The sequence below is a fragment of the Argiope bruennichi genome, chromosome 10, assembly GCF_947563725.1.
Source record: "Argiope bruennichi chromosome 10, qqArgBrue1.1, whole genome shotgun sequence".
NCBI lineage: Eukaryota > Metazoa > Arthropoda > Arachnida > Araneae > Araneidae > Argiope > Argiope bruennichi.
In genome coordinates this window covers 11,136,557-11,162,577 of record NC_079160.1, presented here as the reverse complement: position 1 = coordinate 11,162,577, position 26,021 = coordinate 11,136,557, and the positions used below count along the sequence as shown (strand labels likewise).

General features: G+C 30.6%; 1 protein-coding gene across 1 annotated transcript; it reads right to left on the bottom strand.

Annotated features, from left to right (window-relative positions):
• Nucleotides 1-6,980: 6,980 nt before the first annotated feature.
• On the bottom strand, nt 6,981-22,420 carry LOC129989192 (uncharacterized). The gene is made up of 5 exons (XM_056097571.1): nt 22,268-22,420; nt 18,871-18,917; nt 14,345-14,395; nt 10,050-10,106; nt 6,981-7,207 (listed from the first exon to the last, which is right to left on the bottom strand). The coding sequence occupies exons 1-5, from the start codon at nt 22,374-22,376 to the stop codon at nt 7,097-7,099; spliced, it is 375 nt and encodes a 124-aa protein (XP_055953546.1). The 5' UTR covers nt 22,377-22,420; the 3' UTR covers nt 6,981-7,096.
• Between the last annotated feature and the right edge of the window lie 3,601 nt (nt 22,421-26,021).

The window sequence follows — 26,021 nt, the reverse complement described above, 5'->3', positions numbered from 1 at the left end:
CTCATTCTCTGAGTTTGAAATGTAATATTCCAAAATTTTCCGATGCATGGGACAAACGAAAAAAAAAATCTAATTTTTATGGAAATGCATGAAAATTTTAAAATTTTATTTAATTGAAGGTAGGTGCAAGAAATAACATGCTGTTTTGATAGTGTGTATGTGTGTGTATGTAAGTGTTGTGTGTGTGTGTGTGTGTGTGTGTGTGTGGGGGCTTGTGCGTGTGCGTGTGTGTACATATAACGAAGTATATAGTCTTCATACATGACCATACAAAAAAAATGCATGATAAAATAAAATTGCTTTATTTCCATTTAGATGTTTTTAAATATCTAACAGGCAGATCTTTTAAATATCAAACATGGCTGTCGATTAGGATTACTTTTATTTTATCTGAAATGTTTTCATAGATTTCTAATATATAGGCAACAAATCAATATGCATGGAAATTTAAAAGAAATCAAGTAACGTTCTGTTAACTGTAAAACGGTTAATTGGAACAGTTTAAAATGTTCGTACCACGATTTGTTTATATTTGACTGTTGCCATTCGACTGCAAATAATAAGAGAGACTTCCTATTCAAGCATATTAGCTTTTGTTTTGTAGATATAGATAGTTAAAATGATTGATTTATCGGCGGTATATTAAATTAGTTGTAACAAAAATCAGTGAGTTGAGATCTGCTGATTCATCATATTCTCATATCACAGAGAAATTAGAGATTATTGCTAATAATTCCTTTAAGCCATTTTTTTTCTGTAAACGGATCATTACTTTTTATCCGATTTTGGCAAAGAGTTTTGATTTGAATGTTGGGGAATATTATTATTAGAGAGGATATCATGCAAGGAAACAAAGGTTAGAAAGATAGAGAATTGCTCGAGGGACGGAAAGACAAAGCAAAAGACATAAATCATATCTTAGATATAGTTAGCAAGATAATAACCTGTCTAGGTGATCACGTTTTGATACTAACTTATCTAGACGACCACATCTTCTAATCATTGGTAATCAAGTTTCATGAGTGAAAAGTATTATGGATGTAAATAACACGGAAAATAATTTAAAAATATAAGCTGTTAAAATAATGATCATTATTGGAGAGACGGGGTGCTCTGTGTTCCTAGATTTAATATCATTTCTCATATAAAAAATTGTTCTAAATGCATCAAAAATATGTTTTATTATATTAAAAGATTGATCCTAATTACCTCAGAATGAAACTCCGAAAACAAAAAAGAATTTTTGAAAAATAATTTTAAAAAATTATTTAATATTTATGATACTCATTTTCATTTCTGAATACGATTGTTTATTTATTTATTTTTTTATTATTTTTTTGCATCTGTATAACTATCAATTACTGGGACTGATCTCTTCAAAATTCTCGTACATTTTTTAATAAAGGTGAATTTCTGTTTTAGATACATTCTTCAACAAACGATTAAAGCCAAAATTTGACACTGAATTACATTTGGATCACAAAATCACATAGGAATTTTGATATGTTTAAGTCATTGTGCTTTTCAGTTATTATGCTTATATGCTTCTGAAAGTATACGCTGACTGACAGTCAACCTTTTGTCGGATTTGGCTGAAAAGCTGATAGATGTCTGCACTCTAGACATTAAATCTTTGTATTGAGTTTTATCCATCTAGATCTTCGCTTTGTAGTTAACATGTTAAATTATCTTCGAACAACTGGACAGACAGAATTTCTCTGAATAGATTTAGCTCAAAACTTGATAGAAATCTGGAAAGGCATTGAGTTTTTAAGTTATCTCGTTTATATTCTTCTGAAAGTACAGACCAATGGACATTCAGCCACTTGTTGGAATTGACTCAAAATTTGATAAGTTTCTACAATATAAATATTAAACTGGTGTACCAAATTTTATCCATCCAGCTCTCTTCGTTAAATAAATTTTGCTCAAAATTTGATATAAATCTACAAATTTGGTGTAAAACCCACACACTATATTTTATCCATCTAGCTCAAAACGTTTTTGAGTTATCTTTGTCCCAAACAGACGAAGAGACGGACTGACGAGTGCTTTCCAAAAATGTGTTTTTAAATAAGTCTAAAGCGTAAAAATTCCTCAAAATTTAGAGGTTGCATTTTTTTTTTTTTTTTTTTTTTTTACTGACAGTACTTTCTGTACACTTTGTACAAGAGAAAGTATAAATATCTTTGAATGATGCAATGAAAGAATAAATATCTTTGAAATGGAAATTAATCTTATTTAAATTTATTGAATTCGATTCTTAAATTTCGGGAGAATTTACCTGCGTTTTTCAAAAGTGAAGGGAAGTATTTAGGAAGGTAATTCAACACAAACACTGCATTTTAAGCGCCTTCCCTTTGGGTAAACCTCTCTCTCTTTAATTCAACTTGTGTATCGTAGGATTGTCCAAAATGTTACGAAATATTAAATTTCCTACGCGTCAATTAAGTTTAGAAACATTGAGTGGATATTAAATGTTATAGAAAAACTACTCAGAATTCCTGTTAGTTAATTTTTTCGACTACAGCAATATTACATTCCGCTGGATTTGATTTGAGGAAATTAAGTACCGTGTCGAACTAAGTAAGCCTTAGTGTAAGAAAGAGTATGAAGAGATTATGGATCATGGATAGGTAACAGATTCCTTTGGATTGAATGGGTTCCAAAATGAGGACAAAGTACATTTTCTGACAACTGAGGTCCATCATAGATTTGTTTTGCCTAAGTTACGGATGTAGAGTTTAATTCGCCGTTCAAAATTGAAAAATCTCTTTTCTATATATTACTATAAATCTGTAATATTGTTTACTGCTATAAAGAAAGAATTACAGGGATTCTTAACAGATTTAGATAAATGAGGGAATAAAAGATGTAATTTGTCAGATGATTGAAAGACAGGAACATGTCACACCTACTTCAGCAAAATCGTGTGTAAACCTGGAAAAATTATTGTGTACCATGTAAGTAATTAATAGCCATTATAAATTCTACAAAACACTTCCATTACTACTTAAAAGAAACAGAATTTAATTAATTGTATTCCCATAGGATGGCTTTTGAAATTGGAGGAATCTGAAGGCTATAAAACTCACTATATCAAAATCAACATATGATATGATACCATTTCGAAATCCAGCCTCGTAAATACTGATATCCTGTCTAGAATGCCGTGTATGGAGAACTGCAAATATTACTCAAATACTAAGAAGTTTAGACAGGAAATAGATGTTTCAGATACGTAACACTTCCCTTCTAATTAATTCTGTTGTCGTCCGTTTAATCCAGGCAGATTGCCGTTTGTTTATGACCGAAGGTAACTATTCACTTTCGTCATTTCGTTTTCTTGCCTGTAATAAACACAGAGTTGGCCAATTAATCATTTTTGCAATCGAAAATTGTTCGATTATTCCATTAGCAGAGCTCATCTTCCTTTCTTTACAAAAGGCAAATGTCTCGGAATGGCACTTGATTAGTGGGTGACCATCTGCTTTAATTTTATGTTCCATCATATTACAATCATCAACTTCGGCGTCATAAATATAACCTGAGAGAGTGACCTCTCCAATATTTTCTCGCATACTCTCTAATAAAGGTGTTATCCCAGAGACAGCGTTGCATGGCATTGACGTACAGTAGTTACGAAATATCAACCTTTGGCGTGAATATAACCCTTATACTGAATCTATCTTGTAATTCTTAGCGAGTTATTTGGCGATCATCCGTGGCAGTTATTTTATAGTATCCGAAAATCGAATTTGTGTTTTAGACGTTTTTCCTCAACCAACTGAAACAATAAATTTCAAGCAGAATCACAATAGCCCATATCAAATTGTACATATTGAAATCGGTGCGTTTTTCAGCTATTCTGTTTAGAGGTTTCTGAAAGTATAGACCGACAGACGGTCAATTCTTTGTGGCATTTGGCTCAAAATTTGGAAGGTGTCTAGAGTGTAGATGTTAATTCTGTGTATCAAATTTTATCAGTCCAACTTTTTTTTTCTAATTATAGTGTTAAATTATATTCAAACAGCGAGACATACAGACTTTCTCTGACAGGATTTTACTCAAAATTTAATTTTAAAAAATCAAAGTTAAAGTCAAATCAAAGATAAATTTAGATTTTAAAGTTAAAGTCGAAATCAAAGATAAATTTAGTAGAAAGACCAGATACCAAATTTCAACTGTCTAGCTTAAAGAGTTTTTTTTCTAGTTATATTCACGTTATCTAAAACGTGGTGATTTGTCAAAATCTCGTGTTCGAATTTTTTTGACGATTACTATACTTCCTGTATACTACTTATGCGAGAAAGTAAAAACAACGATCTCAGAAATTCTTTCAATAATTTTCGAATTGTTTTTCACAACTCTTCGCTAAATCCTTAAAATTCTTCAAGCTGTTTAAAAGATGACGGATTTCAGAAAATTCTTGAAGATAATTGATGCTATTTGCTACTGTCCCACATATTTCAATAACAGGTTCTTATTGTTTGTTGTCCAAATTCAGAACTCAAATGGGAAACGTATTCCTTCTCAGATCATATAATTTTCTCACTATAAGGATACCAGTCTGGAAAATTTGGACAGAAAAATTCTTTAAAATATGCATAAATTGTTCAGAATTTTCAGGAATTCCTTGGAAACAACCTTCTGATTCGTTGGTAATATAGTCCTCTGCTTTGTGATTTCAGAGCATAACTTTGAATACTGTTTACTATTTCAAAATAAAGTAATCTCTTTTTATGTAAGTATCTTATTTCTCACAAGGTCTAAAAAAAGTTAAAATTATTGAAGATTTACCAGGAATTATTAACTACGTAGATCCTGTACTGAAAGATCCTATATTTTTTGTATCCAAATTCGAATGAAGCATCTAATTTCTTTGAATCTCTGTTTTTTTTACCAGTGAAATCTTTAAAGGAATAATAGAGACGCAGCTCTTAGTTACTTGGTCAAGAAGGGTTCCTATTCCTTTATTATTAGAATCAGATAATACTAAAGAGGCGAGCAAACAATATTACACATTCGTTATCCTTTGCCATTTTACTTTGATTTGTTTCTTTGCTGTTTTAATGGCATCGCTGAAAAGACAGATTTACAGATCCGTAGCAATATACAATTCGCGCATCAGCAAATTAAATCCAAACGCAAAAACTTATTCAAATAAATCAGTACTCAATGTGTTAAATTAAATTTATGGGATTTTAGATATTCCTTCGAATCTGGAATCAACAACCGAATTACCAAGCGACGCTTACAGAGAATAATATTTTAGATTTTATATTAATTAATTAGTCCCTTTATAAACAAAGTAAATATTCTCATGCTAGAATTGTGCAAAGGTCTTAAATGGGATAAATAATTTCCAAATGGTTTAAAGGAATGTGAAAGAATCTGTTAAAAACTTATTAGTAATTTACAGTTTGACAGTGAGCTGTTTACAAAAATAGAAATAGAGGAGGTTTCATTTCATATGGGAAAATTCAGTTAAGAGAATGGTGGAATTATATAAATAATCTTGGATTTAAAATCATAGTTGCTCCAAAGACTGTTGTTTGAAAATTAATAGCAGTTCAACTCGAGTCCATAATGGGAAGGATTTTGAGAGAGACACTTAATTCTTCTTTAAAGAAAATTATCGATAAATTATCTCTTTCTTTTAAGACATTGGAAGTTTTGTTTTTAGAAACTGAAGCCATGGTTAATTACTGATCTTTACGCAACTGACTTTGAACTTTCAGAGTTTTCTGCACTTATTCCTTCTAATTTTCTAGTTGGAAAAAAAATCGTGTTTTTATTCATTAAACAGCAATTTAAAAGTAGCAAGAAATTCTTTGGTTAAGAGATTTAAATATCCTCAAATTTTTTAATCATTTCTGGAAGAGAAAAGAATATCGGCATTCAGAATTGGCGCTTCCCTATCTCTCCATCGATAAACACGATTTCTTAAGGTGAATGACATTATTTTAATCAATAATGAATGTTAAACCAAAAATATGTGGATGATGGTAAACATCTTGGATGATATGGAAAGGTACATTTTCTTATTATTTAAACCACTTGAGGGAACATAAAATGCTCGGTTCAGTTTATTTGTGATCTTGAAATTTGTTCCTTTTGTTAATTGAAGCGCATTGAAAAAAAGGATAAATTAATAATTATCCTTATTATTAATTTTTTTTCAACAGTATTGATACGGTAATTATTTGTCTTCACACTTTTAAAATCTAGACATTTTTTTTTGTCGTAGACAAAAGATTTTGTATTTTATTTGTTTGATATGATACTCTTTGTAGTTTCTTCTTTTCTGTATAAATTTTTATTGAATTCTAAGATAAGTGAACTCGTGTGCTCAGATGGGAAATTATACAGATTTCTGCTCTCCCAGATGGCGCTGTTGAGCGCCATTTTAAATACGTGCAAGTGTGATATTGCTCGCGTGGCAAGCTAGTGAAACGAATGAATGAAAGCCGCCTTGGTGGCTTCATAGTACACTCATGTATTTTATTATTTCTTTTGTAGATTATGTATATGGTCTTATATAATTCTCTTTTAGTGAGAATAAATAGATCTGGAATTTAAGCATCATGTTTGCGACGAGGGTTGATTTGTCATCATTCTTCCTGAAACCTTATTGGCAATACAAGCATAATCATCAATATTATTACTCATTCAGTTTTGTATCATTACTCACTCAGCCGCGGTCGGTCTATGTAAGAAGAGGTCTCGGAGGGGGAATCGGGTAGAGGTGGGAGAAGAGGGATTGGTGCTGCTGGTGTATTTTTAGAAAGAAATTTATCGAGAGAATCGTCGTAAATGTGGTATAAATGATCAGTCCGATATTGGCGCTCTGGACATCTATATTTTCCTCACCCTGTCATTACAATACTGGTATGAATATTTCAATTTTAAAACTCACACCTAAAACACTCTGTTCCTGTGATTATGTTTGAGAAATGGTTGAAAAATAAAACATTAAATTGGTAATAATAACTTTATATGGAACAAAGCATTGCATTAACCCTATTCGTTATATCTTGATCTCAGAAAGAGACTTCATTCAAAAACGAAATTGACAACTCTATCGAAAATTTGCTTAAGATCCATTTGTCAACTCATCGCAGAATATATCAATCAACTCTTGACAATCTTCTGGTATATCTTTCACTTCTTCAGAACCAACTTTCATCAATTCTGCCATACATTCCTAGAAAATACACTTTTAGTAAGTAAAGCAGTTTGTAAAATTACTTGATTGAGAGAAAAAATAAACTCACATTAAAGAGAAAATGATATGAAAATTCTCAATATTTATTGTAACAATAATGAAATATAATAAATGAAGATAAAAATAATAAATATTTTTAGAAGAAAGAAACGTAAGGGGAAAATAGCCGAATTTGGAGAGAAGTTTAAGAGTTTAGAAAAGTAATTTCCATTTAAAAAAGTAACATAATTTTTTTAACTCATTTTTCTACAAAACAACAGAATTATTATTTTAAAAGAAGTACACACTTTAAAGTAGGGGGGGGGAGTGTATAAAAATGTGTGTTGCCAATCCAATTCACAAAGTTTTCCAAACTTTATATCAATTGTTGAAATCGAACAATTAATTTTTAAGAACATTTAAAACAAAAGTATTTTTTTAATCTCATATTTCCATCAGCGCAGTATGTATGGACATAAGCATGACATTTTATGCACAGTATCATTTTTTCTTTTTATTATTTTTTCATTTAAAGTACAAATTTTTGCAGCCTTAGTGCTTGTTCTTTTTTAACCATAAATGTCTTTAATGTTTTTTCTTCTTTGGATTGTCGCGTTTTAAATTTATGAGAATTACCAGAGAATATAATATCCTATTTCCTGAGTTGTTTCTATTGTTTAGCTGCACATTAAAAAAGCTAATATCTATAAAATTCTGAAGCTCACTGTAATTAAAGTATATTTTTGAAAATTTGCTATTAAATCTTTCAATAAGATTGTGAGCAGAGCAACTGCAGCCATACAGAAGATCCCTGTTAACAGGATTTCCTGTATGGCCTATTCCTCTAAACCCTCCCTGCAAACCGGTAATTTCACAGGTCTAACAATAGATAACGCCCCCTTTGATTCTATTCTGAATGGATAGATACCTTTACTGACAATGGCCGCAGTGGCCTGTTGGTATGGTCTCGGCTTCGGAACAGGAGGGTTTTACGTTCGAGACCCGATTCCACCGAAGAACCGTCGGGGGTCTGCTGCACGTTAAATCCGTCAGGGATAAACGTCCTCCCGCTGATGTGGTGTGGTGTGGAGAGGGGGGTGCCAGCTCAGGTGTCGTCCTCGTCATCTGAGCGCGGTTCAAAATTACGAAGTCCGTCCCAAAATAGCCTAAGTGTTGCTTCAAACGGGACGTTAATATAACTAAACCTAAACCAAAACAAAATCTTTTCTGATAAGACCCTCCATTTTCGATGGACTGAATAAATTTGAAGAGTGAAGTGCACACAGACAGTGAGTCATTTGTACAGTTTAGATTTATAATAGATTATTGTTTATTCCCTTAATATTATCAACTGTAGCTAAATTTTGTTTGTAAATTATTTTTAAATATTCATGGCAAAAATTCAATTTAAATTTTGGCGCAAATCATTTATTTTGTTATTACACTTATCTTTCAAGTGAAGCAGAAAATGAAGTACCATTGAGTTTAAGAGCTTTTCAAATTATTTTGAAAAGCTCTTAAACTCAATGGTTCTTCATTTCCTTGCATATCCTTGCCTTTCCTTTCCTTCATTTCCTTGCTTTTCCTTGCATATTGGCCTTTTGATTTAAAAAGTCCAATTTAGACAACAATTTGCGGTTCATCATCAGCATCTTTTAAACAAAAAGAACAAAATAAATTCACCAAATCTTTTCTTTAAATTATTTTAATAAAATGAATTTTCACCAAAGAAGTTCTTTCTACAAGATTGTCGTTTTTTTTATTATTATTAATTTGTTAAAATATTAATTTATCTTAATGTAAGCTTCTTTTGTCTAACTGCAAAATCTTTAAAAATGATTTTAAAAATCAAATTTATATCATTACGAGATAAATTTTTGGTTTGTCGGCTCAAATATATAATAGTATTAGAGTTATGATGTATCTAATCCAATACCAGTAATTCTCTCTTATTAACACTAGAAACTTTTGCTTGGTTCATTAGGAATAAGGCTTGTTTAAATGAAAAGGGAACTACCATATTAACGTCATTATTCCACGAAGTAGAACTTGAAAATTTCTCGGACAGATATTTTTGTTTGTCAAAAGATGGCATAAAGAGGTTCGTAATGTTGTCTCGTTTAGTAAAACAGAAAAGATAAAACAAGAAACGTCTTGCCATTAATTCGTTTAAACAAGTTCAGCAGATTATAATTCAATATAAATCGACAGAAAATATTTATGGAAGTGATATTTACAATCAAATGTGTTACAAAATGTTTTCAATTTTATTTTTCTATAGGATAAAAAAAAATTCCACGGTTTTCTAGAACTCACGAGACATTGGGAAGAAGACACTGTTTACGAACTTTCCAAAACTACCCATTGCTTCTTCTATCATATCATACAAATTAACCGCAGAATATAATATGCAACAAATTTGATAGATGAAGTTTAACACGATTGATTTCATCCTCAAAATGGTAGCAGTGCATCAAATTTGTACTAAAAATGTACATATATTCCACCGATCTATTTATTCACGAGTACGTGAACGCAATTACTCAGAAACGTTGCAAGTCATGTAATTGAATTTAGTACGTTCTTTGCATTCTTTACATAAAAAATTGTGATCACCTTCAGCTTTTGGATCTAATCCGTCAACAGCATTCCATTTCACTAAGCATACTCAGTTGTTACTATTCAACGACAGTAAACACATAACTTACCAACTAGCACTCAAATCGAATCAAAAGAGAAAATATCACTGGTATATTTGAAGTCAGAGTTTAGACATTCTGATGGTTTGAACCCTGCGAAAATAGATAATAAAATAAAAGACTGGGAAAAATTAAGTACTCACTTTTATTTCCTTCTTTTCATCGTCAGTTGCTCCATTATATCGTTCCTTGAATTCAGTCTATAAAATCGATAAATGAATTGTTTAGTTCATCATATTTTTCTGAAATGAAAACCGAATTTTATTTCTTCTATAAAGCGTATAAAGGTTTATTTGCAGGAGGGTATACCTTATTTTTTCATGTTCCATTTACATTTGTTTCGATATTATTTATTCGTGTCACATTGATTTTCTATAAAAAAAAAAAATTCTGAGCCAGGCATAAACATTTGCATTGATTCAAATCCATATATTGCTTCCCGAAACACCGCTTTGAAAGCCGGCCTGATACTTTTATGACTTCATTTCTTGAAAGCTATAATCTCTCATTTCTTTCAATAGAAATCTCTTTAAATGACCACTTCTCGTCATATTGTCCTGCAGCTGACTGTTGCATATGAACTCAGATAAATCTTGCGGCAATACGACTTATAACCAAAAAGGGTTTATTTTGGACATAGGATAAGTATATTATTAGGGTGTATCCAGCAAAATTATGTTAGGATTTGTTCTTTTATTGGGTCCTATTTTACAAAAAAAATGTGGTTATAAAAACAAGGATTTTATTGAATTCCATTAAATTTGATATATTTAATAGATACTTTTATTTGTTCCAAGTTCATTAATTGAATTTGGATGCCATTAAAATGAGATATTCGTACAAGAATAATGAGCGCATGTTTAAGCATTCATTAACTAATTATATAACTTAAATAACTCATTAATCAAAATTTAGAGAACATACTCTTCCAGTTAAAAGTTAAAACTCATCTTTTAAAATAAGCATGTGCTCATTAAATCAATATATTAACTATACAAACACATAAAGAAATTAAGTATAGTCTAGGGTGTGGTCTCTTCAGAACTTTCCAGCATACCCTCTAATAAAGATGTATTACAGAGAGAGCCTTGTATGGCACTAGCGTGCAATAATTACGAAGTATTACCTTCGCCGTGAATTTACTGAATCTTTCCGAGTGATCCTTGGCGAGTTCTTCTGCGATTAATGCGGTTAATAGTATACTAAAACCGAATTTGCATTTTAAACAAGTTTACAGGTTTTTGAAAGAATAGACTCACAGGCGGTCAACCCCTTGTTCGAATCTGCTCAAATCTGAAAGATGTCTGCACTATAAATGTTAAATCTGCGCATTTTATCCATATAACTCTCTTCATTTTGTCGTTATCGAGTTAACTTATATTGGAACAGCCGGACAGATTGACTTCCTCTGAACGGATTTAGTTCAAAATTTGGCAGATATCTACAAATTTAAGACAAACAACATATATCAAATTCCATCTGTATAGTTCAAAATATTTTTGCTTATATTTGTCACAGATAGGCAGACACTTCCCAAAAATGTATTTTTGGTACTGAGAAGGGTCTAAAATGTGATGTTTCAATCAAAATCTAGAATTCTAATTTTTTGACAATTACGATGCACTCCTTATATTTTGTAACGAAAAAATAACGAATGAGAATGGAAAGCTAAATTTGAATTTTATAATCATATGCTTTATAATATTACCCACTTTTACTGCATCAGCTTATAAGAGAGAGACAACTTCAAAATATTTTTAATAAAATGATCTGTTTTGACAAAGGATAGCTGGAAAAAATTTTATTATTAGATATGTCCGAAATGAAAGTGTGCATTTAGTCGTTTATTAAGATACACTGCGGTTGCAACCTCAAGATCATTTAAAGATCGATAGTAATCCAGATTACGTATTTGACACATTTGTTATTTGTTGAATCTTTTGTAATCTTAAAAATATTCATGTGTATGCACTGAAAGCATTTTTTTTATTTGCATCCCTATAAAATAGTTTAATAATTATGTAATAATAGTTATTATTATAGAAGAAAGACAGGAAAGGCGGTAATACAAAGCATAGCTTAAAAATATCTCCTTCTTCTTATATGCGTCATTATCGGAAGTGCAAATCCAGCTTCTGCTATGACATCAACTAACTCAGAGAGGGACGATTTTTTAATGTTAAAAGTGACTACTTTGTTATATGTAAATAATGCTAAGCATGAATGAAAATTAGTTGTGTGATCACAAATTTTAAATTTTATTTACGTTACGTTGTTTGCTGAATTGTAAGAAAAAGTCAACGAGCCGTCGTCTCCAGCTTTTATTATTCAATTTTTATTCCTATTCATTATATTCGCCACTCACATTCCAGTTGGAATTATTGCCAATATCTTCTTTAAGATTTTTTTTAAATTTTGGGTTTGACATTAAATTTTTTCTGTAAGTGGATCTTTTGCTTCGATCCATTTTTAATGGTTAGTTTTGATTTAAGCGTTCCTGAACATAATAGTTAGAGAAGATCTTGCTGCAAATAAAACTTTTAATTTTACTTCTAAAAAGCGCTATTAAATTATAATTTTTTAAAATTTCTTAAACACTCTTCCAATGTATATCGGATTTTGTACACCTTTCGTTAGTTAATCTATGGCAATCAAATCTAAGTTATTAAAACATATTATCATGCCTAAACGGAGACGTCTTCCAGTTAAAAATAAAAATTAATACTAATTAGCAATATAATTTATCTCTTATTTAATAGCCAATGCAGTAATTAAGTAAAAGATAAATCTGTAAACGGTAGATATTACTTATTTAACACTTAAATGTAATGTAACTCCCAGAAGATATGCCAAAGTAATTACCACTTTTTTTATTCAATAATATATAATTTATGCTCTTATATAAGCAGCTTCATTCTGTATAAATGTTTGCATTTTTGTTGTACTATAATGGCGAGGAATACTGGTTGACAGTTTTCTATTGCATCTAAAAATCCCAAATTTCTTTGAAACACCCTGGTTGTCCTTCTCTTAATTTTTTCAAGAACTGGCAATTTAATAGTGGCAACCATTTAATTAAAATCAACACAATGGTACTATAAATTTGAAATACGTATAGTTCTTCCATATAATCTCTAACTCAGTGTTTAGCTTGTATCTAATGATGTAAAGTTTGTAGAATTCTTGAATCTATACAAGTTTTGCTGATGATCCTGGATAGAATCGTCTATTTCTTTAAGAATCTCATGAAAAATTCAATCGCAACTCGTAACTTATTTTTTAGCTTCCAGGCTTGGGAGTTTCTCTATCTGGAATTAGGGTGCTTGTTATAATTACAAAGAAGAAAAAAACTGCTTCAAATCATTCACTATTGAACAGTTCACTGAAATTCAAAAGCGACAGACCGTTCCATCCAAATCATTAATAAAACTGGTACTGCTTCAGGAATTCGGGCTTCCACATAGCTAGAAACAAGATAAATACATTGCTAATGACTAAATCTGATATAAAAAGTGTTTGAAGCAAGCAACAATGTTGTATCGTCTCTAATTATGGGGTTGCCATAATTACATTTCTAACCTTAGCAAATAAAAAAATTAATTAAAATTACTAAAAAAGATTAACTAGGCTTACTTTCACAGATTTTTTCAGTATAGATTATTAACTTTAGAATTATTCTTTTCAATTTCAACTAATCACATATAGCAAAATGTTCGTTCCGTATCGTAGTCTCCTTTATATACAAGCTCGTGCTGTTATTTATGAAGTAAAAAATGACCAGATGTCCCTGATCAGTCTGGTTGTTTATCTCCACTTTGACTTATTCCATTCCTTCCAAATAATTAAGGAAACTCGTATCAGAAACTACATTTTATCTAAGAGAAATCTGACAACTTTATGCTTACTCAAATAACAGAGATGTACTACAATTTTTCAATTATATCTTTACAAAATTATATCCGCTCTGAATATAGAACATTATAAAAATGTCACCCATTTTGTGCTAGTAGAATCTTCATATTGAAATGCAAATATCATTGAAATTTAATTGACAACACGTAAAAGAGCAAGATGCAGCTATCAGCAATATAGTCACGTGACAATTTTTAATGCTGTTGGCATAAAAATGCAGTTTATATGGCATAACTTATATTCGTTTGAAGGCAAATATTGTTACGTTGTTGTTAAATCATATTGGAAAAGAATCTCCGTCATCCATTCCATTTCCAAAAATATTGCAGCTGATTAGTAAAGGTTTTGTAATATTTAATTATGAAGTGTATTTTTATTATACACTGACACTCCCTCTTTCTTTTCATGAAGGCCTGGCTATGAAATTGCATATTCATTATTCACTAGTTGTATAACGGAATTAGAAGTCGCGCGTAAAAGGTGAATTTTACCACATAATGTCAAAACTAAGATTCAATAGACTTACTATTCGGTTTTCTTCTTCTTCAGTTCCATAGTGCATTATCACATTTTTGAACTAAATGAGAAAATATAAAAAAAAATTAATATATTAATAACGTTAATTAAAAACAGTTTTTAAAAGTTATCCTTCATTAATGTTCTAAATATTAGATTTTTTTTTTCGCTTTTTAATCACGAAATTAACTTTTTTCAAAATCATTACCATAGAGAATCGCTGGTGCTGAATCAAAATTTCTTAATTAAATTCTAACTAAATATTTATGCTCAGAAAAAAAATTAACTAATATTTTGTCACCGAGAACACACAAAATTTCAAAATTCTAGCATAATAGAAAGTGAATGAAAAATTGATTTGAAAATTTCATCTTATCAAGCTTGGAAAAAGTAAAATTAAATACAGATGTTTATAAATTATTATTATTATATTATATACTTCTTGAGTTTCAAAGACTTTTAAATGAAAAATTAAGAAATATTATCTACGGATGCTGACATCTTAATGACGAGTACAGTTTTATGCTTCTTTCAGTGATATGTGCTTTATTTTAACGCTACATAAGAACCTTTTTAGTATGAACTTTCCGGTTTTGAGTCACTATCAGACCACACTTGAATTGGTAGTCCCTTCTACAAACTTTTGCTCGACGCAAGGTGGAGGACGCTGTATTACAACTGTGGAAATATATCTTGAGCCTTCTGTTATCGATTCCGAGACTCGCCATAAGTCACCATGGCCATTGTATACGATCAAATGATCGTTGAACACGACTATACAGTCGTGGGACATATTTTGTCTCTCCATCTCATACCATAATTATTAATTTAAGAATGTCAAACTCAAATACCAGTGTGGGTTAAATAAATAATATCTGACGTAGGCTACTTTCCATTTATGGAAACATAAATTTATTTCGAAACCTCACTATAAAAATGAACAACAACAGTAGTAAAGTGTTTTAGTCTGTTGTTTTCGACTACACATATTTTTCGAGACATATTTCATCCAAAATATTAAACTGCAAAGCAAATTCAAAATGAATGTCAGTAATTCTAGAACTGAAAGGAGTCTCACAAGTAAGTAACTGGTAGAGGAAATGGTGTACTGATGCAGCATAACTAGTGATTGGTTATGGGCGAATGCTGTGGCTTGTTACGGTTATGTACAGTTAGAAATTTTAACAACCGCGTGTAGTCTCCCCAAAACTTTCTCATTTACTCTCTATTATCTCAGCGAACGCCTTTCACGGCACTGGTGTACAATAGTTATGAAATATTAATCCTTGGCATGAATTTAGCATTTTTACTGAATCAATCGAGTGATTTTTGGATTTTTGGAGATCAATCCCTGGTATATTGTTAATAGTATCCGAAAATCCAATTTGTATTTTAGGCGAATTTTTCCCAACCGATTGAAACCAAAATTTTATACAAACTAGACTTGTAGTCACAAAATCACTTGCCAAATTTGATATGTTTAAGTCAATGCGCGTTTGAGTATCGCATTCACGTGCTTCTGGAAGTACAGAAGACAGGCGTTCAACTTCTGGTTAGATTTAGCGCAAAATTTGATGTCTGCCTACATTGCAGGTGTTAAATCTGTACGCTGAAATTTTATCCATATAGCTCTCTTCGTTGTGTATGTATCGCGTTGATTTATATTCAAAGAGCCGTACAATTAGACTTTCACCCTATGAGATGTACATAAAATTTCATAGAAATTTACAAATTCGGTGTAAAGAATTTATATCGTTTCATCTATCCAACTCAAAAGGTTTTTAAATTATATTTGTAATAAAAAAACTAATAATTTCGAAAAATGTGGGGGTTTTTTTCCGAGCCCTGGGCAGTCTCAAATTTGGAAATTCATCAAAATCTAGAGTTCAAATTTTTTGACGATTAAAACACTTTCTCTGTCTTTTGTATACGAAAAAGTAAAAATAGAATTACAAAATTGGTATCAAAAATTTTTCTCCATTTGTTAGCTAAGCTTCAAAGATATTCATTGTGAGCCTCTAGTTTGACATCCTTGATCTAACTTGACTTGTTTCGTGCACATAAATTTAATACGATTTATTATTTCTCACCTAATATTAGCAAAGTTTTGAAATTTTATATTCTCATCCATAATACATTGTTTGAATATTTTCTGTATCATTTAATCGATTCATTCGATTCTGATTCTATACGAGTAGCGCAAGGTTGAGAGAAAAATTGCAAAAATGAGGTTTAAATTTAATACAGAGATGTAAAAAATAGTTGAAAAATTCGAAATAAAATAAATTAATTTTTAATCCATTAGTAAGAAAAATCATTTCACATTTTAAAAGCATATGAAGTAAACAGAAAAGGAAGTGACGCTAGTGTCAAGAATTCAATCTTGATAGGATGGGGAATTTCCATATTTCAGATTATATAAGCTAAAAGAAGTCATTTTTGTAGTTATGTCTGTCTATCCATCACTGAATAGATAACTCAAAAACGAAAATATATAAAAGATTAGTATTTGGTTTGCAGCTTTTACACTAAAACAATAAATTCGTGTCAAACTACTTTTCGAATTTTTCTACTTTTAGTAAAATAATTAAGAAACAAGAAGAACATTAGAGAAAACTATTCTTATTGTAGTAAATATTACCAGATATAATGCTCTCTTAAATTACGTAACATGCATCCAGTCCAATATTTTTATCCATACCAGTTAGAAATTAAATCTAGTTTGGAATAAAAAACAGAGTATTAATGTGAATAATTTTTTTAACTGTGATAAAAAGTTCCTACTCCAGTTTAGACCAGAACATTCGCCTAGTGCAGATTCTGGGACATAAAGGATTTGAGATGAGCCTTGTGACCCATAAATTATGATTCTGAATCGTGGGCCTCCATTTTTCTTTCATATCAATTTGGCACTTGTGTTGAAGTTCATCAATTCAAGATGATAGACAAAAGCTATAATATTTTCTTGAATTATTTTTACTTTCTCTTATATAAAGATAAAGTATAGTAATCTTGCAAAAATTCGACTTCGACATTTTAGTTAGAGGCGCAGAGTGCCACACCTAGTATCCCAAACACGAAATACTTCTTAAAAATGTAATCTTGAACTGACCAGTCCCAGGGTTTTTATAATCTCCCAGTGAGCCTGATTCTGAGAAATCTCCATTTTTTTAGACCTTTCCAAATTGGAAAAATACGTTTTTAAAAAATAAAACTGTCTCTTAATCTGTAAACACAATAATTGTGAGCACACAATTCATATTCTGCTGTTGCAGTACAACAAACACTATTCATTATAAAGAAGCTTCACTGATTCGTCACATAGCTGCAGATAAAAAGTTTTTGAAATGATTCAAGGTGATTATTTTAACGCAAGAGAAATAAAGCATATTCCAGGACTTGTACTGCAGCATTAAAAAGACGTTAAAAATGCCAAATGGGCTCAATTCAGCTGATTTCGTTGTCGCATGACACACATGCCAGCGCTTTTCATCAAACAGCTATAATGACTCGTTTCCAAAACTTGTACTGATGGATCAATTTTGGTTATCTTGAGCAAAATGTCCATTTTGAAATTCGAAATTAATTTGGAATATAGCATTTGACGAGCATCAAGTGATCAAGAATCTTATCAATTAAAATACACGACTTGAAACAAGAGAAACTGTCTTTATACAGAAGAAAAAAAATGAAAGAAAAAGAATAAAAGAAATAAAGAAAAAAAATGAATATGAAAAATAATTTTGTCCTAATATTTTATATAGATTCTCTTATATTAAAAATAAATTTATTTTTTTAAATTACAACATATTATTAAAGAACAAATAAAAAAAATTTTTTTTTGTAAAATTTAATAGAAATCTTCGGGAAATATACAGGTTGTCAACTTTGATTTTGGCTGAGTAGCTAATTTATAAACCTATAGAGACTGGCAACAGAAAGAATGCTTTAAAAGACATGTGAACTTCTTTTCTTATCTCATTCTATAAATGTATTCTTGAAAAGAAAATTGTAATCTAAATTTTTGGGCACTCAATCATATTTAGTAAAATATCTTTCAAACACTAATTTGAAACATAAAAAAATTCCATTTTTTTTTAAGAGAAAATCGAATTTGATCAAGCTTTAAAATTTTGAATATGATGATTTTAGACCATTTCAATTGCCGCCTCGATGAAGCATACCAATCATGTAGTGTTGCTTGTTTGAAGGTCACATTGATTGGCTTAAAATAATAAAATTCAAAGTTTCATAGCTTAGTGAGCTGTAGTTGCAGAAAAATGGAGCGTTTTTTATTTTATTGATTAAAATATTTCAGCGTCAAAAGACACTTTTCCAAATATGAATTAGACATGGAGAAATTTAAAATTTACAATTTTTTATCGGTATTTTTTATTAATTCAAAAGATATATAATTACTTGCATCATTTAAAGCAATTTTCTAATTTTAAGTATATTTTGAAATGTAACGACTGAGGAAACAGCTAAAAAGCGACGATTAGAGTAAACGCTACATATTATTTTCTCGTTACTTACTGCTTCTTCTTGACCACATTCTGGAAGGCTGCCATCCTCTACTTTACCTAAAGAATGGAAAAGAAAAAAAAATGTTTTTTTAACACTGAAAAAAGTATTGAAATTCGGTAAGAAAAAATGCGGAATAATTTTTTTGCATGTAATTGTTATTTACTTTTAATAATAATCTTAAAATGTAGTATCTATAATAGATGTCTCCGAGATTATTTTAAAGGAGCATCAAAAAATGTTACGTTGCAATAACCTGAAGTTTCGATAAGAAGTCATTCGATGTAATAAAGTATACGATTGCAGTGTATCACATGATGTAACACGTGAATCTAAAGTTTCTCCGACTTAACAACACTAGTTTTTAACCAAATAATAATAACTTTATAATTATTTTTTTAAATTTTTGTTCTGTAGTATTTTTGGAAGTTAAAGCGAGAAAACATCAAAAATTTGCTTAATTTTTAATCAATTTAAGATTTTTAAAAAAATCTTTCTGAGGCGTACATTTTGACAATGCAAAATATAAAGTGCAAAGTAAGTTCCAAAGTTGATAGTTCTCGAGAATGTGTTCGAGCCTGTATAGCGCAGTACACACACACACACAAATTTATCTTTATTATTAGTAGCGGAAGAGATTTAAATTTTTTAATGTAATAAGCAGATGATAATTCTTGTATATTTAATTACTGAAACTGTTTAGTGGGTGGGTGTCTATATATATATATATATATGTGTGTGTGTGTGTGTGTGTGTGTGTGTGTGTGTGTGTGTGTGTGTGTGTGTGTGTGTGTGTGTGTGTGTGTGTGTGTGTGTGTGTGTGTGTGTGTGTGTGTGTGTGTGTGAGAGAGAGAGAGAGAGAGAGAGAGCATTTAATTTATGTGAAACTGAATGCAGGTGCGACAAGCAGTGAAGAGACTTTGTATCTTTAATTTTATTTCGTTTTATTCTCTCGCTGGAGGCAGGCATGATTTATTTACAAGAAGGCGCAGGCAACGCACGTCCGCTCTCTGCGCGGCAGAAAAGACGAAATGGGGAAGAAAGCAAAAAATAAATTATCCCTCGTTTTATATTACATGAGATATGGATAGGGAAAATATTTTTTTGCAGTGCTAATATATTATTAAGATTTTGATATTGATTTCTGACGCATGTCAATCACAAGTAAAGGGAACACAGGAATCTTTTAAAAAGAATGTGCTTACTGGACATTTTTCTACCCCGTCACGCGGAGCGTGTGAAAGTGCAAATGTAAGCTTTTTTACAAAGCTTCTCTTGAATACTATGGCTTGAATTAAGATAATACTTTGGGAATTTATTTGGATTTAAATTAGAGTTTAAAATATCATTACATACACACACATACATATATATATATATATATATATATATATATATATATATATATATATATATATATATATATATATATATATATATATATATATATATTGCCACAAGTTTAATAGTTTTATTATCGTAATAAAATTAAAGTCCTTTCGTTGTGTTTAACTTTTATTGTCTTTCATTATTGAAATCTAGTCAAAGAAGTCTAGTCATATAGTCATTTCTAGTCTAGTCAAAGATTCTATTTGTATTCGAATGTTTTTTGGCAAAATACAAAATTAATTTTTGTCTTATCATTTTATTTATTATGTTTCAATCCAGCTAACTTCCTGTTGGACATACTCACAATATTTTGAAATTCAGCAGCATCAGTTTCATTTTAGAGCTGAGTGTGGATTTTTTATGACGAATAAGAATGGTAAATTAAGTACATCATAATACGGCAAGCAATTAGGTTTTAGATGAAATGTGTAATTAAGATTTCCGTGATTCTTATTTTATATAATTTGACTCCTTATTGAAGATTTATGTACACAATATCTATCTCATTTTAAGCTTAAAAATATTTTATTTAGAAAATAATGAATATTATGTACAAGAGATATAATTAAAATTAAATGCATTTTATATTCCTGCAATACAAGATAACCGACAACAACAGCCATTAAAAACCAGCGACAGTGGTCTCTCCAAAGCTTTCTCGCATACTCTCTAATAAACTTGTTATGCTAGAGAATTTTCTATATGGCATTGGCGTAGAATACTTACGAAATACTGATTTTTAGCTTAAATTTATCCTTTTTCTGAATCTGTCGTGCCGTCCTTGGTTGTTATTTGGCGATTAATCGCTGGAAGTCGTTAATAGTATCCAAAATCGAATTTGCGTTTTAGATACGTCTTTCTAAACCAATTGAAACAAACATTTGACGCAAAACTGCACTTGTAGTCACAAAAACTAATACCAAATTTGATATATTTAAGTCATTGCGTTTTTGAATTATCACGTTCCTATTTGGTTCAAAATTTATCAGGTGTCTATATTATAGATGTTAAATCTGTGTACCGAACTTTATCTACCTCTCATCGTTTTGTAATTATCCTGTTAACTTATATTCGAACAGACGAACAGACAGACTTCATCTGAACAGGTTTTACTCAAAATTTGAATTGAATTTTTTACTCAAAACTTGAATTAGAAATCGGCAAATTTGGTGTAAAGACCTTATACTAGATTTCAACCGTCAAGTTCTGAGCGTTTTAGAGTTATCTTTGTCGCAGGCAGACAGACTAACATTTTTTAAAAATTACTTTTTTGAACTCAGGGAAGTCTAAAAAGTGTGTGGTGAAAGCTACGTTACACGAGCAATTGCTTTTGTATTGTGGTCATGTTACTGGGCAGCGAACCACTAAGTCCCAGGTTCTATCCTCGCTCATCGCAAATCCGTCACATTGGTGACCTCGGATGATGATCCTTCAACCTTCGTACAGTTGTTGTGGTGCCATCTACCCACAGCAAAACCAAAGGTGTTAGATTCACTTGACGCAGCAACACAAAACCGTCAGACTCACTTGGCGCAACAGCAACCACTCGCCCACACACGCTCGCCATAACGCTTGGCGCTACTCAAATGGGTACATGCACATTAAAATCAACAGCTAATACATCACCACTCAACAACCATATCGTTCGTCTCACCTCCGACTCACTGGAGGGAGAGTCTCTGTTGAAAGCTTATAAGCCAGTTAACAGCTACGTTACACAAGCAATTGCTTTTGTATTGTGATAAGGTTACTGGGCTGCGAACCACAAGGTCCCAGGTTCTATCCTCACTCATCGCAAATCTGTGACACGTGGAGATTCATTAAAACATCTAGTTCGAATTTTTTGACGAATACTATACTTTTTCTATACTACCTATACGTAAAAGTAATAACTAGAAAATCAGCCGCAGTTGAGAATTAAATTGATATACGTAGTTCAATGTAATTTTAAGTTGTATTTTATAATTATTTTATTAATATCCATTTTATATTATTCTCAAAGAAAGAATATGTTGCTTACTTCTCAGTACTTCAGTTATTTTCATTCCAGTCTCCCGGCATTCTTCCTTACCAGCTCGAACGCCAACGGCACAAACCAACAACAGACTCGCCAGCGCCAAATTTTTCATCTTTATGTTTTCGAGGATGGTTTTTCACAGCATTGATCCTAACTTTTTCCCTTTATATAGTGAACTAACTTATGAAATACACCACAAAAGTTTTTGTGAAATAAAAATGTAAAATTCAATTAACAATAGAATAATGTAACGAATTTGGCGAAAATTGGTAATATTTTTCATTTTGTTGCTGGACAAATTTGTTTTGATTTCCTCACGTTATAGCTAGGACAATAACTCGGAAAGGATATAGACTTGTTTATTTTTAAAAAGAAATCGATATCGTTGTTTGACAGAAGCAACTCTTTATTTAATCAGCATCCGTTCATCATTAGATCATCAGCTTGTTGAAAGAATATCTGTCTGTACAAAAAGGAAGTAGATTCTCGCGGTTGTTCAAAGCAAAATGTGTGCTTATACGACAGGAAGTTATAAGCACGAACGTCGAACTATTCATTGCAAATGTTATTGATTCTTTTTTTTTTCGGTGTCGATGTTATGATTTTATTATTAAATACAGGAAAAAACCCATGTATCGAAAATTTCTGAATATCGAGCTTTTTTTCCTAGAATCTTGGGATTTTAATAAAATACGATTTTTGAATGTGTATTAAAATTCATATACACTGAAAATAAAAATTCTCACAAAAATTATGTTTACTTATTTTAATTAAAAGAAACAATCGTTGACTTCTTTCATAAAAAGGAATATATATTAGAAAAAGAGATTAACTGTTTCAGGAATATATATATTAAAAAAGAGATTGACTGTTTCCCGATTTTTGCTACAATAGAAATATTCATATGATCGAAAGTCGTTTAATGAAGAAACAAAAAGCATTTGATAATGAATTTATATTGTTTTTAGATTCTATTCTACGAATACCTTTCCTAATTTAGAGTAAAATTTTAAAATTAATTTTTATTTATTCAATTACAACTTTTTCTACGATTGACCATCATGATATTCTTCAAAACTATACTTATAATATAAGGCTATTTTCTGGACTGATCTGATTTGATCTGGACTGAGTTCTGATCAATAGAAAATGAATTGCCTTTTTATAAATTAAGCCAATGTTTTTAAAAAATTATATATGTTTGTGTATGTATGTGTGTGTGCGCGTGTGTGTGTGTGTGTGTGTGTGTAATGATATTTTAAACTTTAACTTCACTTTAATTAATTTCCAAGGTTTTATCTTAATTTAGCCCATAGTAACTTTTTTCTAAAATATTCTCTTATTCCGTGATCCAATTCCACTTTTTCTACTTAATTCATTCAAGAGAGATTTGTAAATTGCTGAATCGGCTAAAAGCTTAACTTTCCCACCTCCGAGTGAAGGGACAAAATACCGCTGACGAGACGAATTCTTTTTCAAAAGATCTCTGTGTTTCCCTTACCTCGTCGACGCGTGTAGCAAAAATCCCTATCGAAATCTTAATAATATATTAGCGCTGTAAAGAAATATTTTCCCTATCAAAATCTCAGGTTATATAAGACGAGGGATAATTTATTTCTCCCTTCTTCCCTACTTCTGCTTTTGTACCGCGCTGTGGCGGACGTGCCTTGTCCGCGTCTCTGCTTGTAAATAATTATGCTTTCCAGAGGGATTAAAATGAATTTTAAAATGTAAAATGTCTCTTCAATGTCTTCAAACCTGCCTTCTGCTTCAAACAAAATAATGCTTACATATATATATATATATATATATATATATATATATATATATATATATATATATATATATATATATATATATATATATATATATATATATATATATATATATATATATATATATATATATACAGGGTATCAAAAAAAATGTATACACATTTTAGCAGCTGATAACTAAGTTATTTCTTCTTTCTTTACAGACTGAACCCATTGAACCGAGTGATGGCAGACAGACTTGAATTTGAAGAAAGGAAATTTATTCTAAAATGCTACTGGAAGTATGAAAATGCAGTAGAAGTGCAAAGACAATTTAAAAGCTAGTTTAACAAAGAACCACCTACACGAGTTACCATCACTCGAATTAGAGATAAGTTTGAAGCTGATGGAACTGTTCAGGACGTCCATAAGAACCATCCCGGAAGACCACGTACATTGACAAGCCCCAAGAAAGAAGAAAGATTACTGGAAATGTTTCAACGAAGTCCAAGAAAGTCTTTGCGGCAAGCTAGTCGTGAGGTAGACATTTCAAAATCATCTGTCCATCGCATCATGAAACGTTGTCAGTGGAGAAGCTACATTCCAAGATTAGTCCATGCTCTTAATGACGATGATCCAGACCGAAGAGTACAGTATTGCGAGTGGTACTTGGAAAGATGTAACGAAGATGCACACTTTCCCACAAAGATGGTGTGCAGTGATGAGGCCACATTCAAATTAAATGGTTCGATTAACAGACACAATTGCACCTACTGGGGACCTGAGAATCCACATGTTATAGTTGACCACCATGTTAATTTACCAGGAATTACAGTGTGGTGTGGCTTATCTTCAAGAGGATTAATTGGACCTTTCTTTTTTGACGCTACTGTGACTGGTCCTGTTTACTTGAACTTGCTGCAACAGTCTGTCATACCAAGCATTAGAGAGGTCTTTGAGAACATGCGATAACAAGACAATAGAATGATATTTGTAGAATCTTTTACATGTTGAAAATTATTCGAATTATAATAAACCCCAAATTTACAAATGAAAGTGTGTATACATTTTTTGGGACACCCTGTAGAATATATATATATATAAACTAATTAGTAAATCATTAATTTTTTTTTCAGTTTTATTAGATCCGTTTTTGCTCTTCATTCAAATATTAAGAAAAAAATGCGTAATTTTATGCTGTAAAAAATTTGCCGTAAACTAAAATGATAAGCAATACTTTGTAAAGGATAGAAATTATTTTCGTTTTGACATGTGTAGGAAGTAAATGAAATAAATATTTTGCATCCAAAATATTAATACTAAATGCGTTAGATAATAATGTTTGGTTTCATTTCATTTATGGTCATATGAACTATTATGATAATCATAATTACGTCAGATAAATCTCATGAAATTTGAGACCCGTATAAAAAATACCAAGCACTTCATTAATCTAAATTTAAACAAACACAAATGATACATTTTTTGTAATAAAATATGGAGTTCGTTATGCGTTTATTATTAAGAGAAATGTTTGTTTGCTAAATTAAATAATTAAATCCAACAAATTATTTATTAAAAATAAAATTTCCATTTTTCTATAATTTCTTATATTTTATAAATGATTTTATATGAGTCATAAAGTAAAAATTCCAGCTTGTCACAAGCGCAGAGATTATAACCCATATTTAAAATTATCGACTATTAATAAAATATTATGGCAATGGAAAGCATTCTTTTACATTGGTTTCCTATTTTTTGCCCCTGTCAAAATTTTAGTATACATTCTTACATTACAAAAACGTGAAAAACAATATTTGTTTCAAGGAATGCATTAATAGAGCATTTAAATGTCAAATAAAATACTATCAAAATTCTGAAATTTGTGAATACGCTATAATGTAATGGAAAAGCTACTCTTAGAAAGGGGTTGAAATTTTGCATTCACTCATAAAATGGTCTTGTCTTTCATATATGCTCAATTTTCAATGCGTTGCGTTTAA

Excerpts from the sequence above, each read along its gene's own strand:
- LOC129989192 (XM_056097571.1), bottom strand. The coding sequence starts at position 22,376 with ATGAAAAATTTGGCGCTGGCGAGTCTGTTGTTGGTTTGTGCCGTTGGC. Across the intron at positions 10,107-14,344 it reads AAGAAGAAGAAAACCGAATA|ACTGAATTCAAGGAACGATA; the intron begins GTAAGTCTATTG and ends TCGATTTTATAG. Across the intron at positions 7,208-10,049 it reads ATGAAAAGAAGGAAATAAAA|GAATGTATGGCAGAATTGAT; the intron begins GTGAGTACTTAA and ends TGTATTTTCTAG.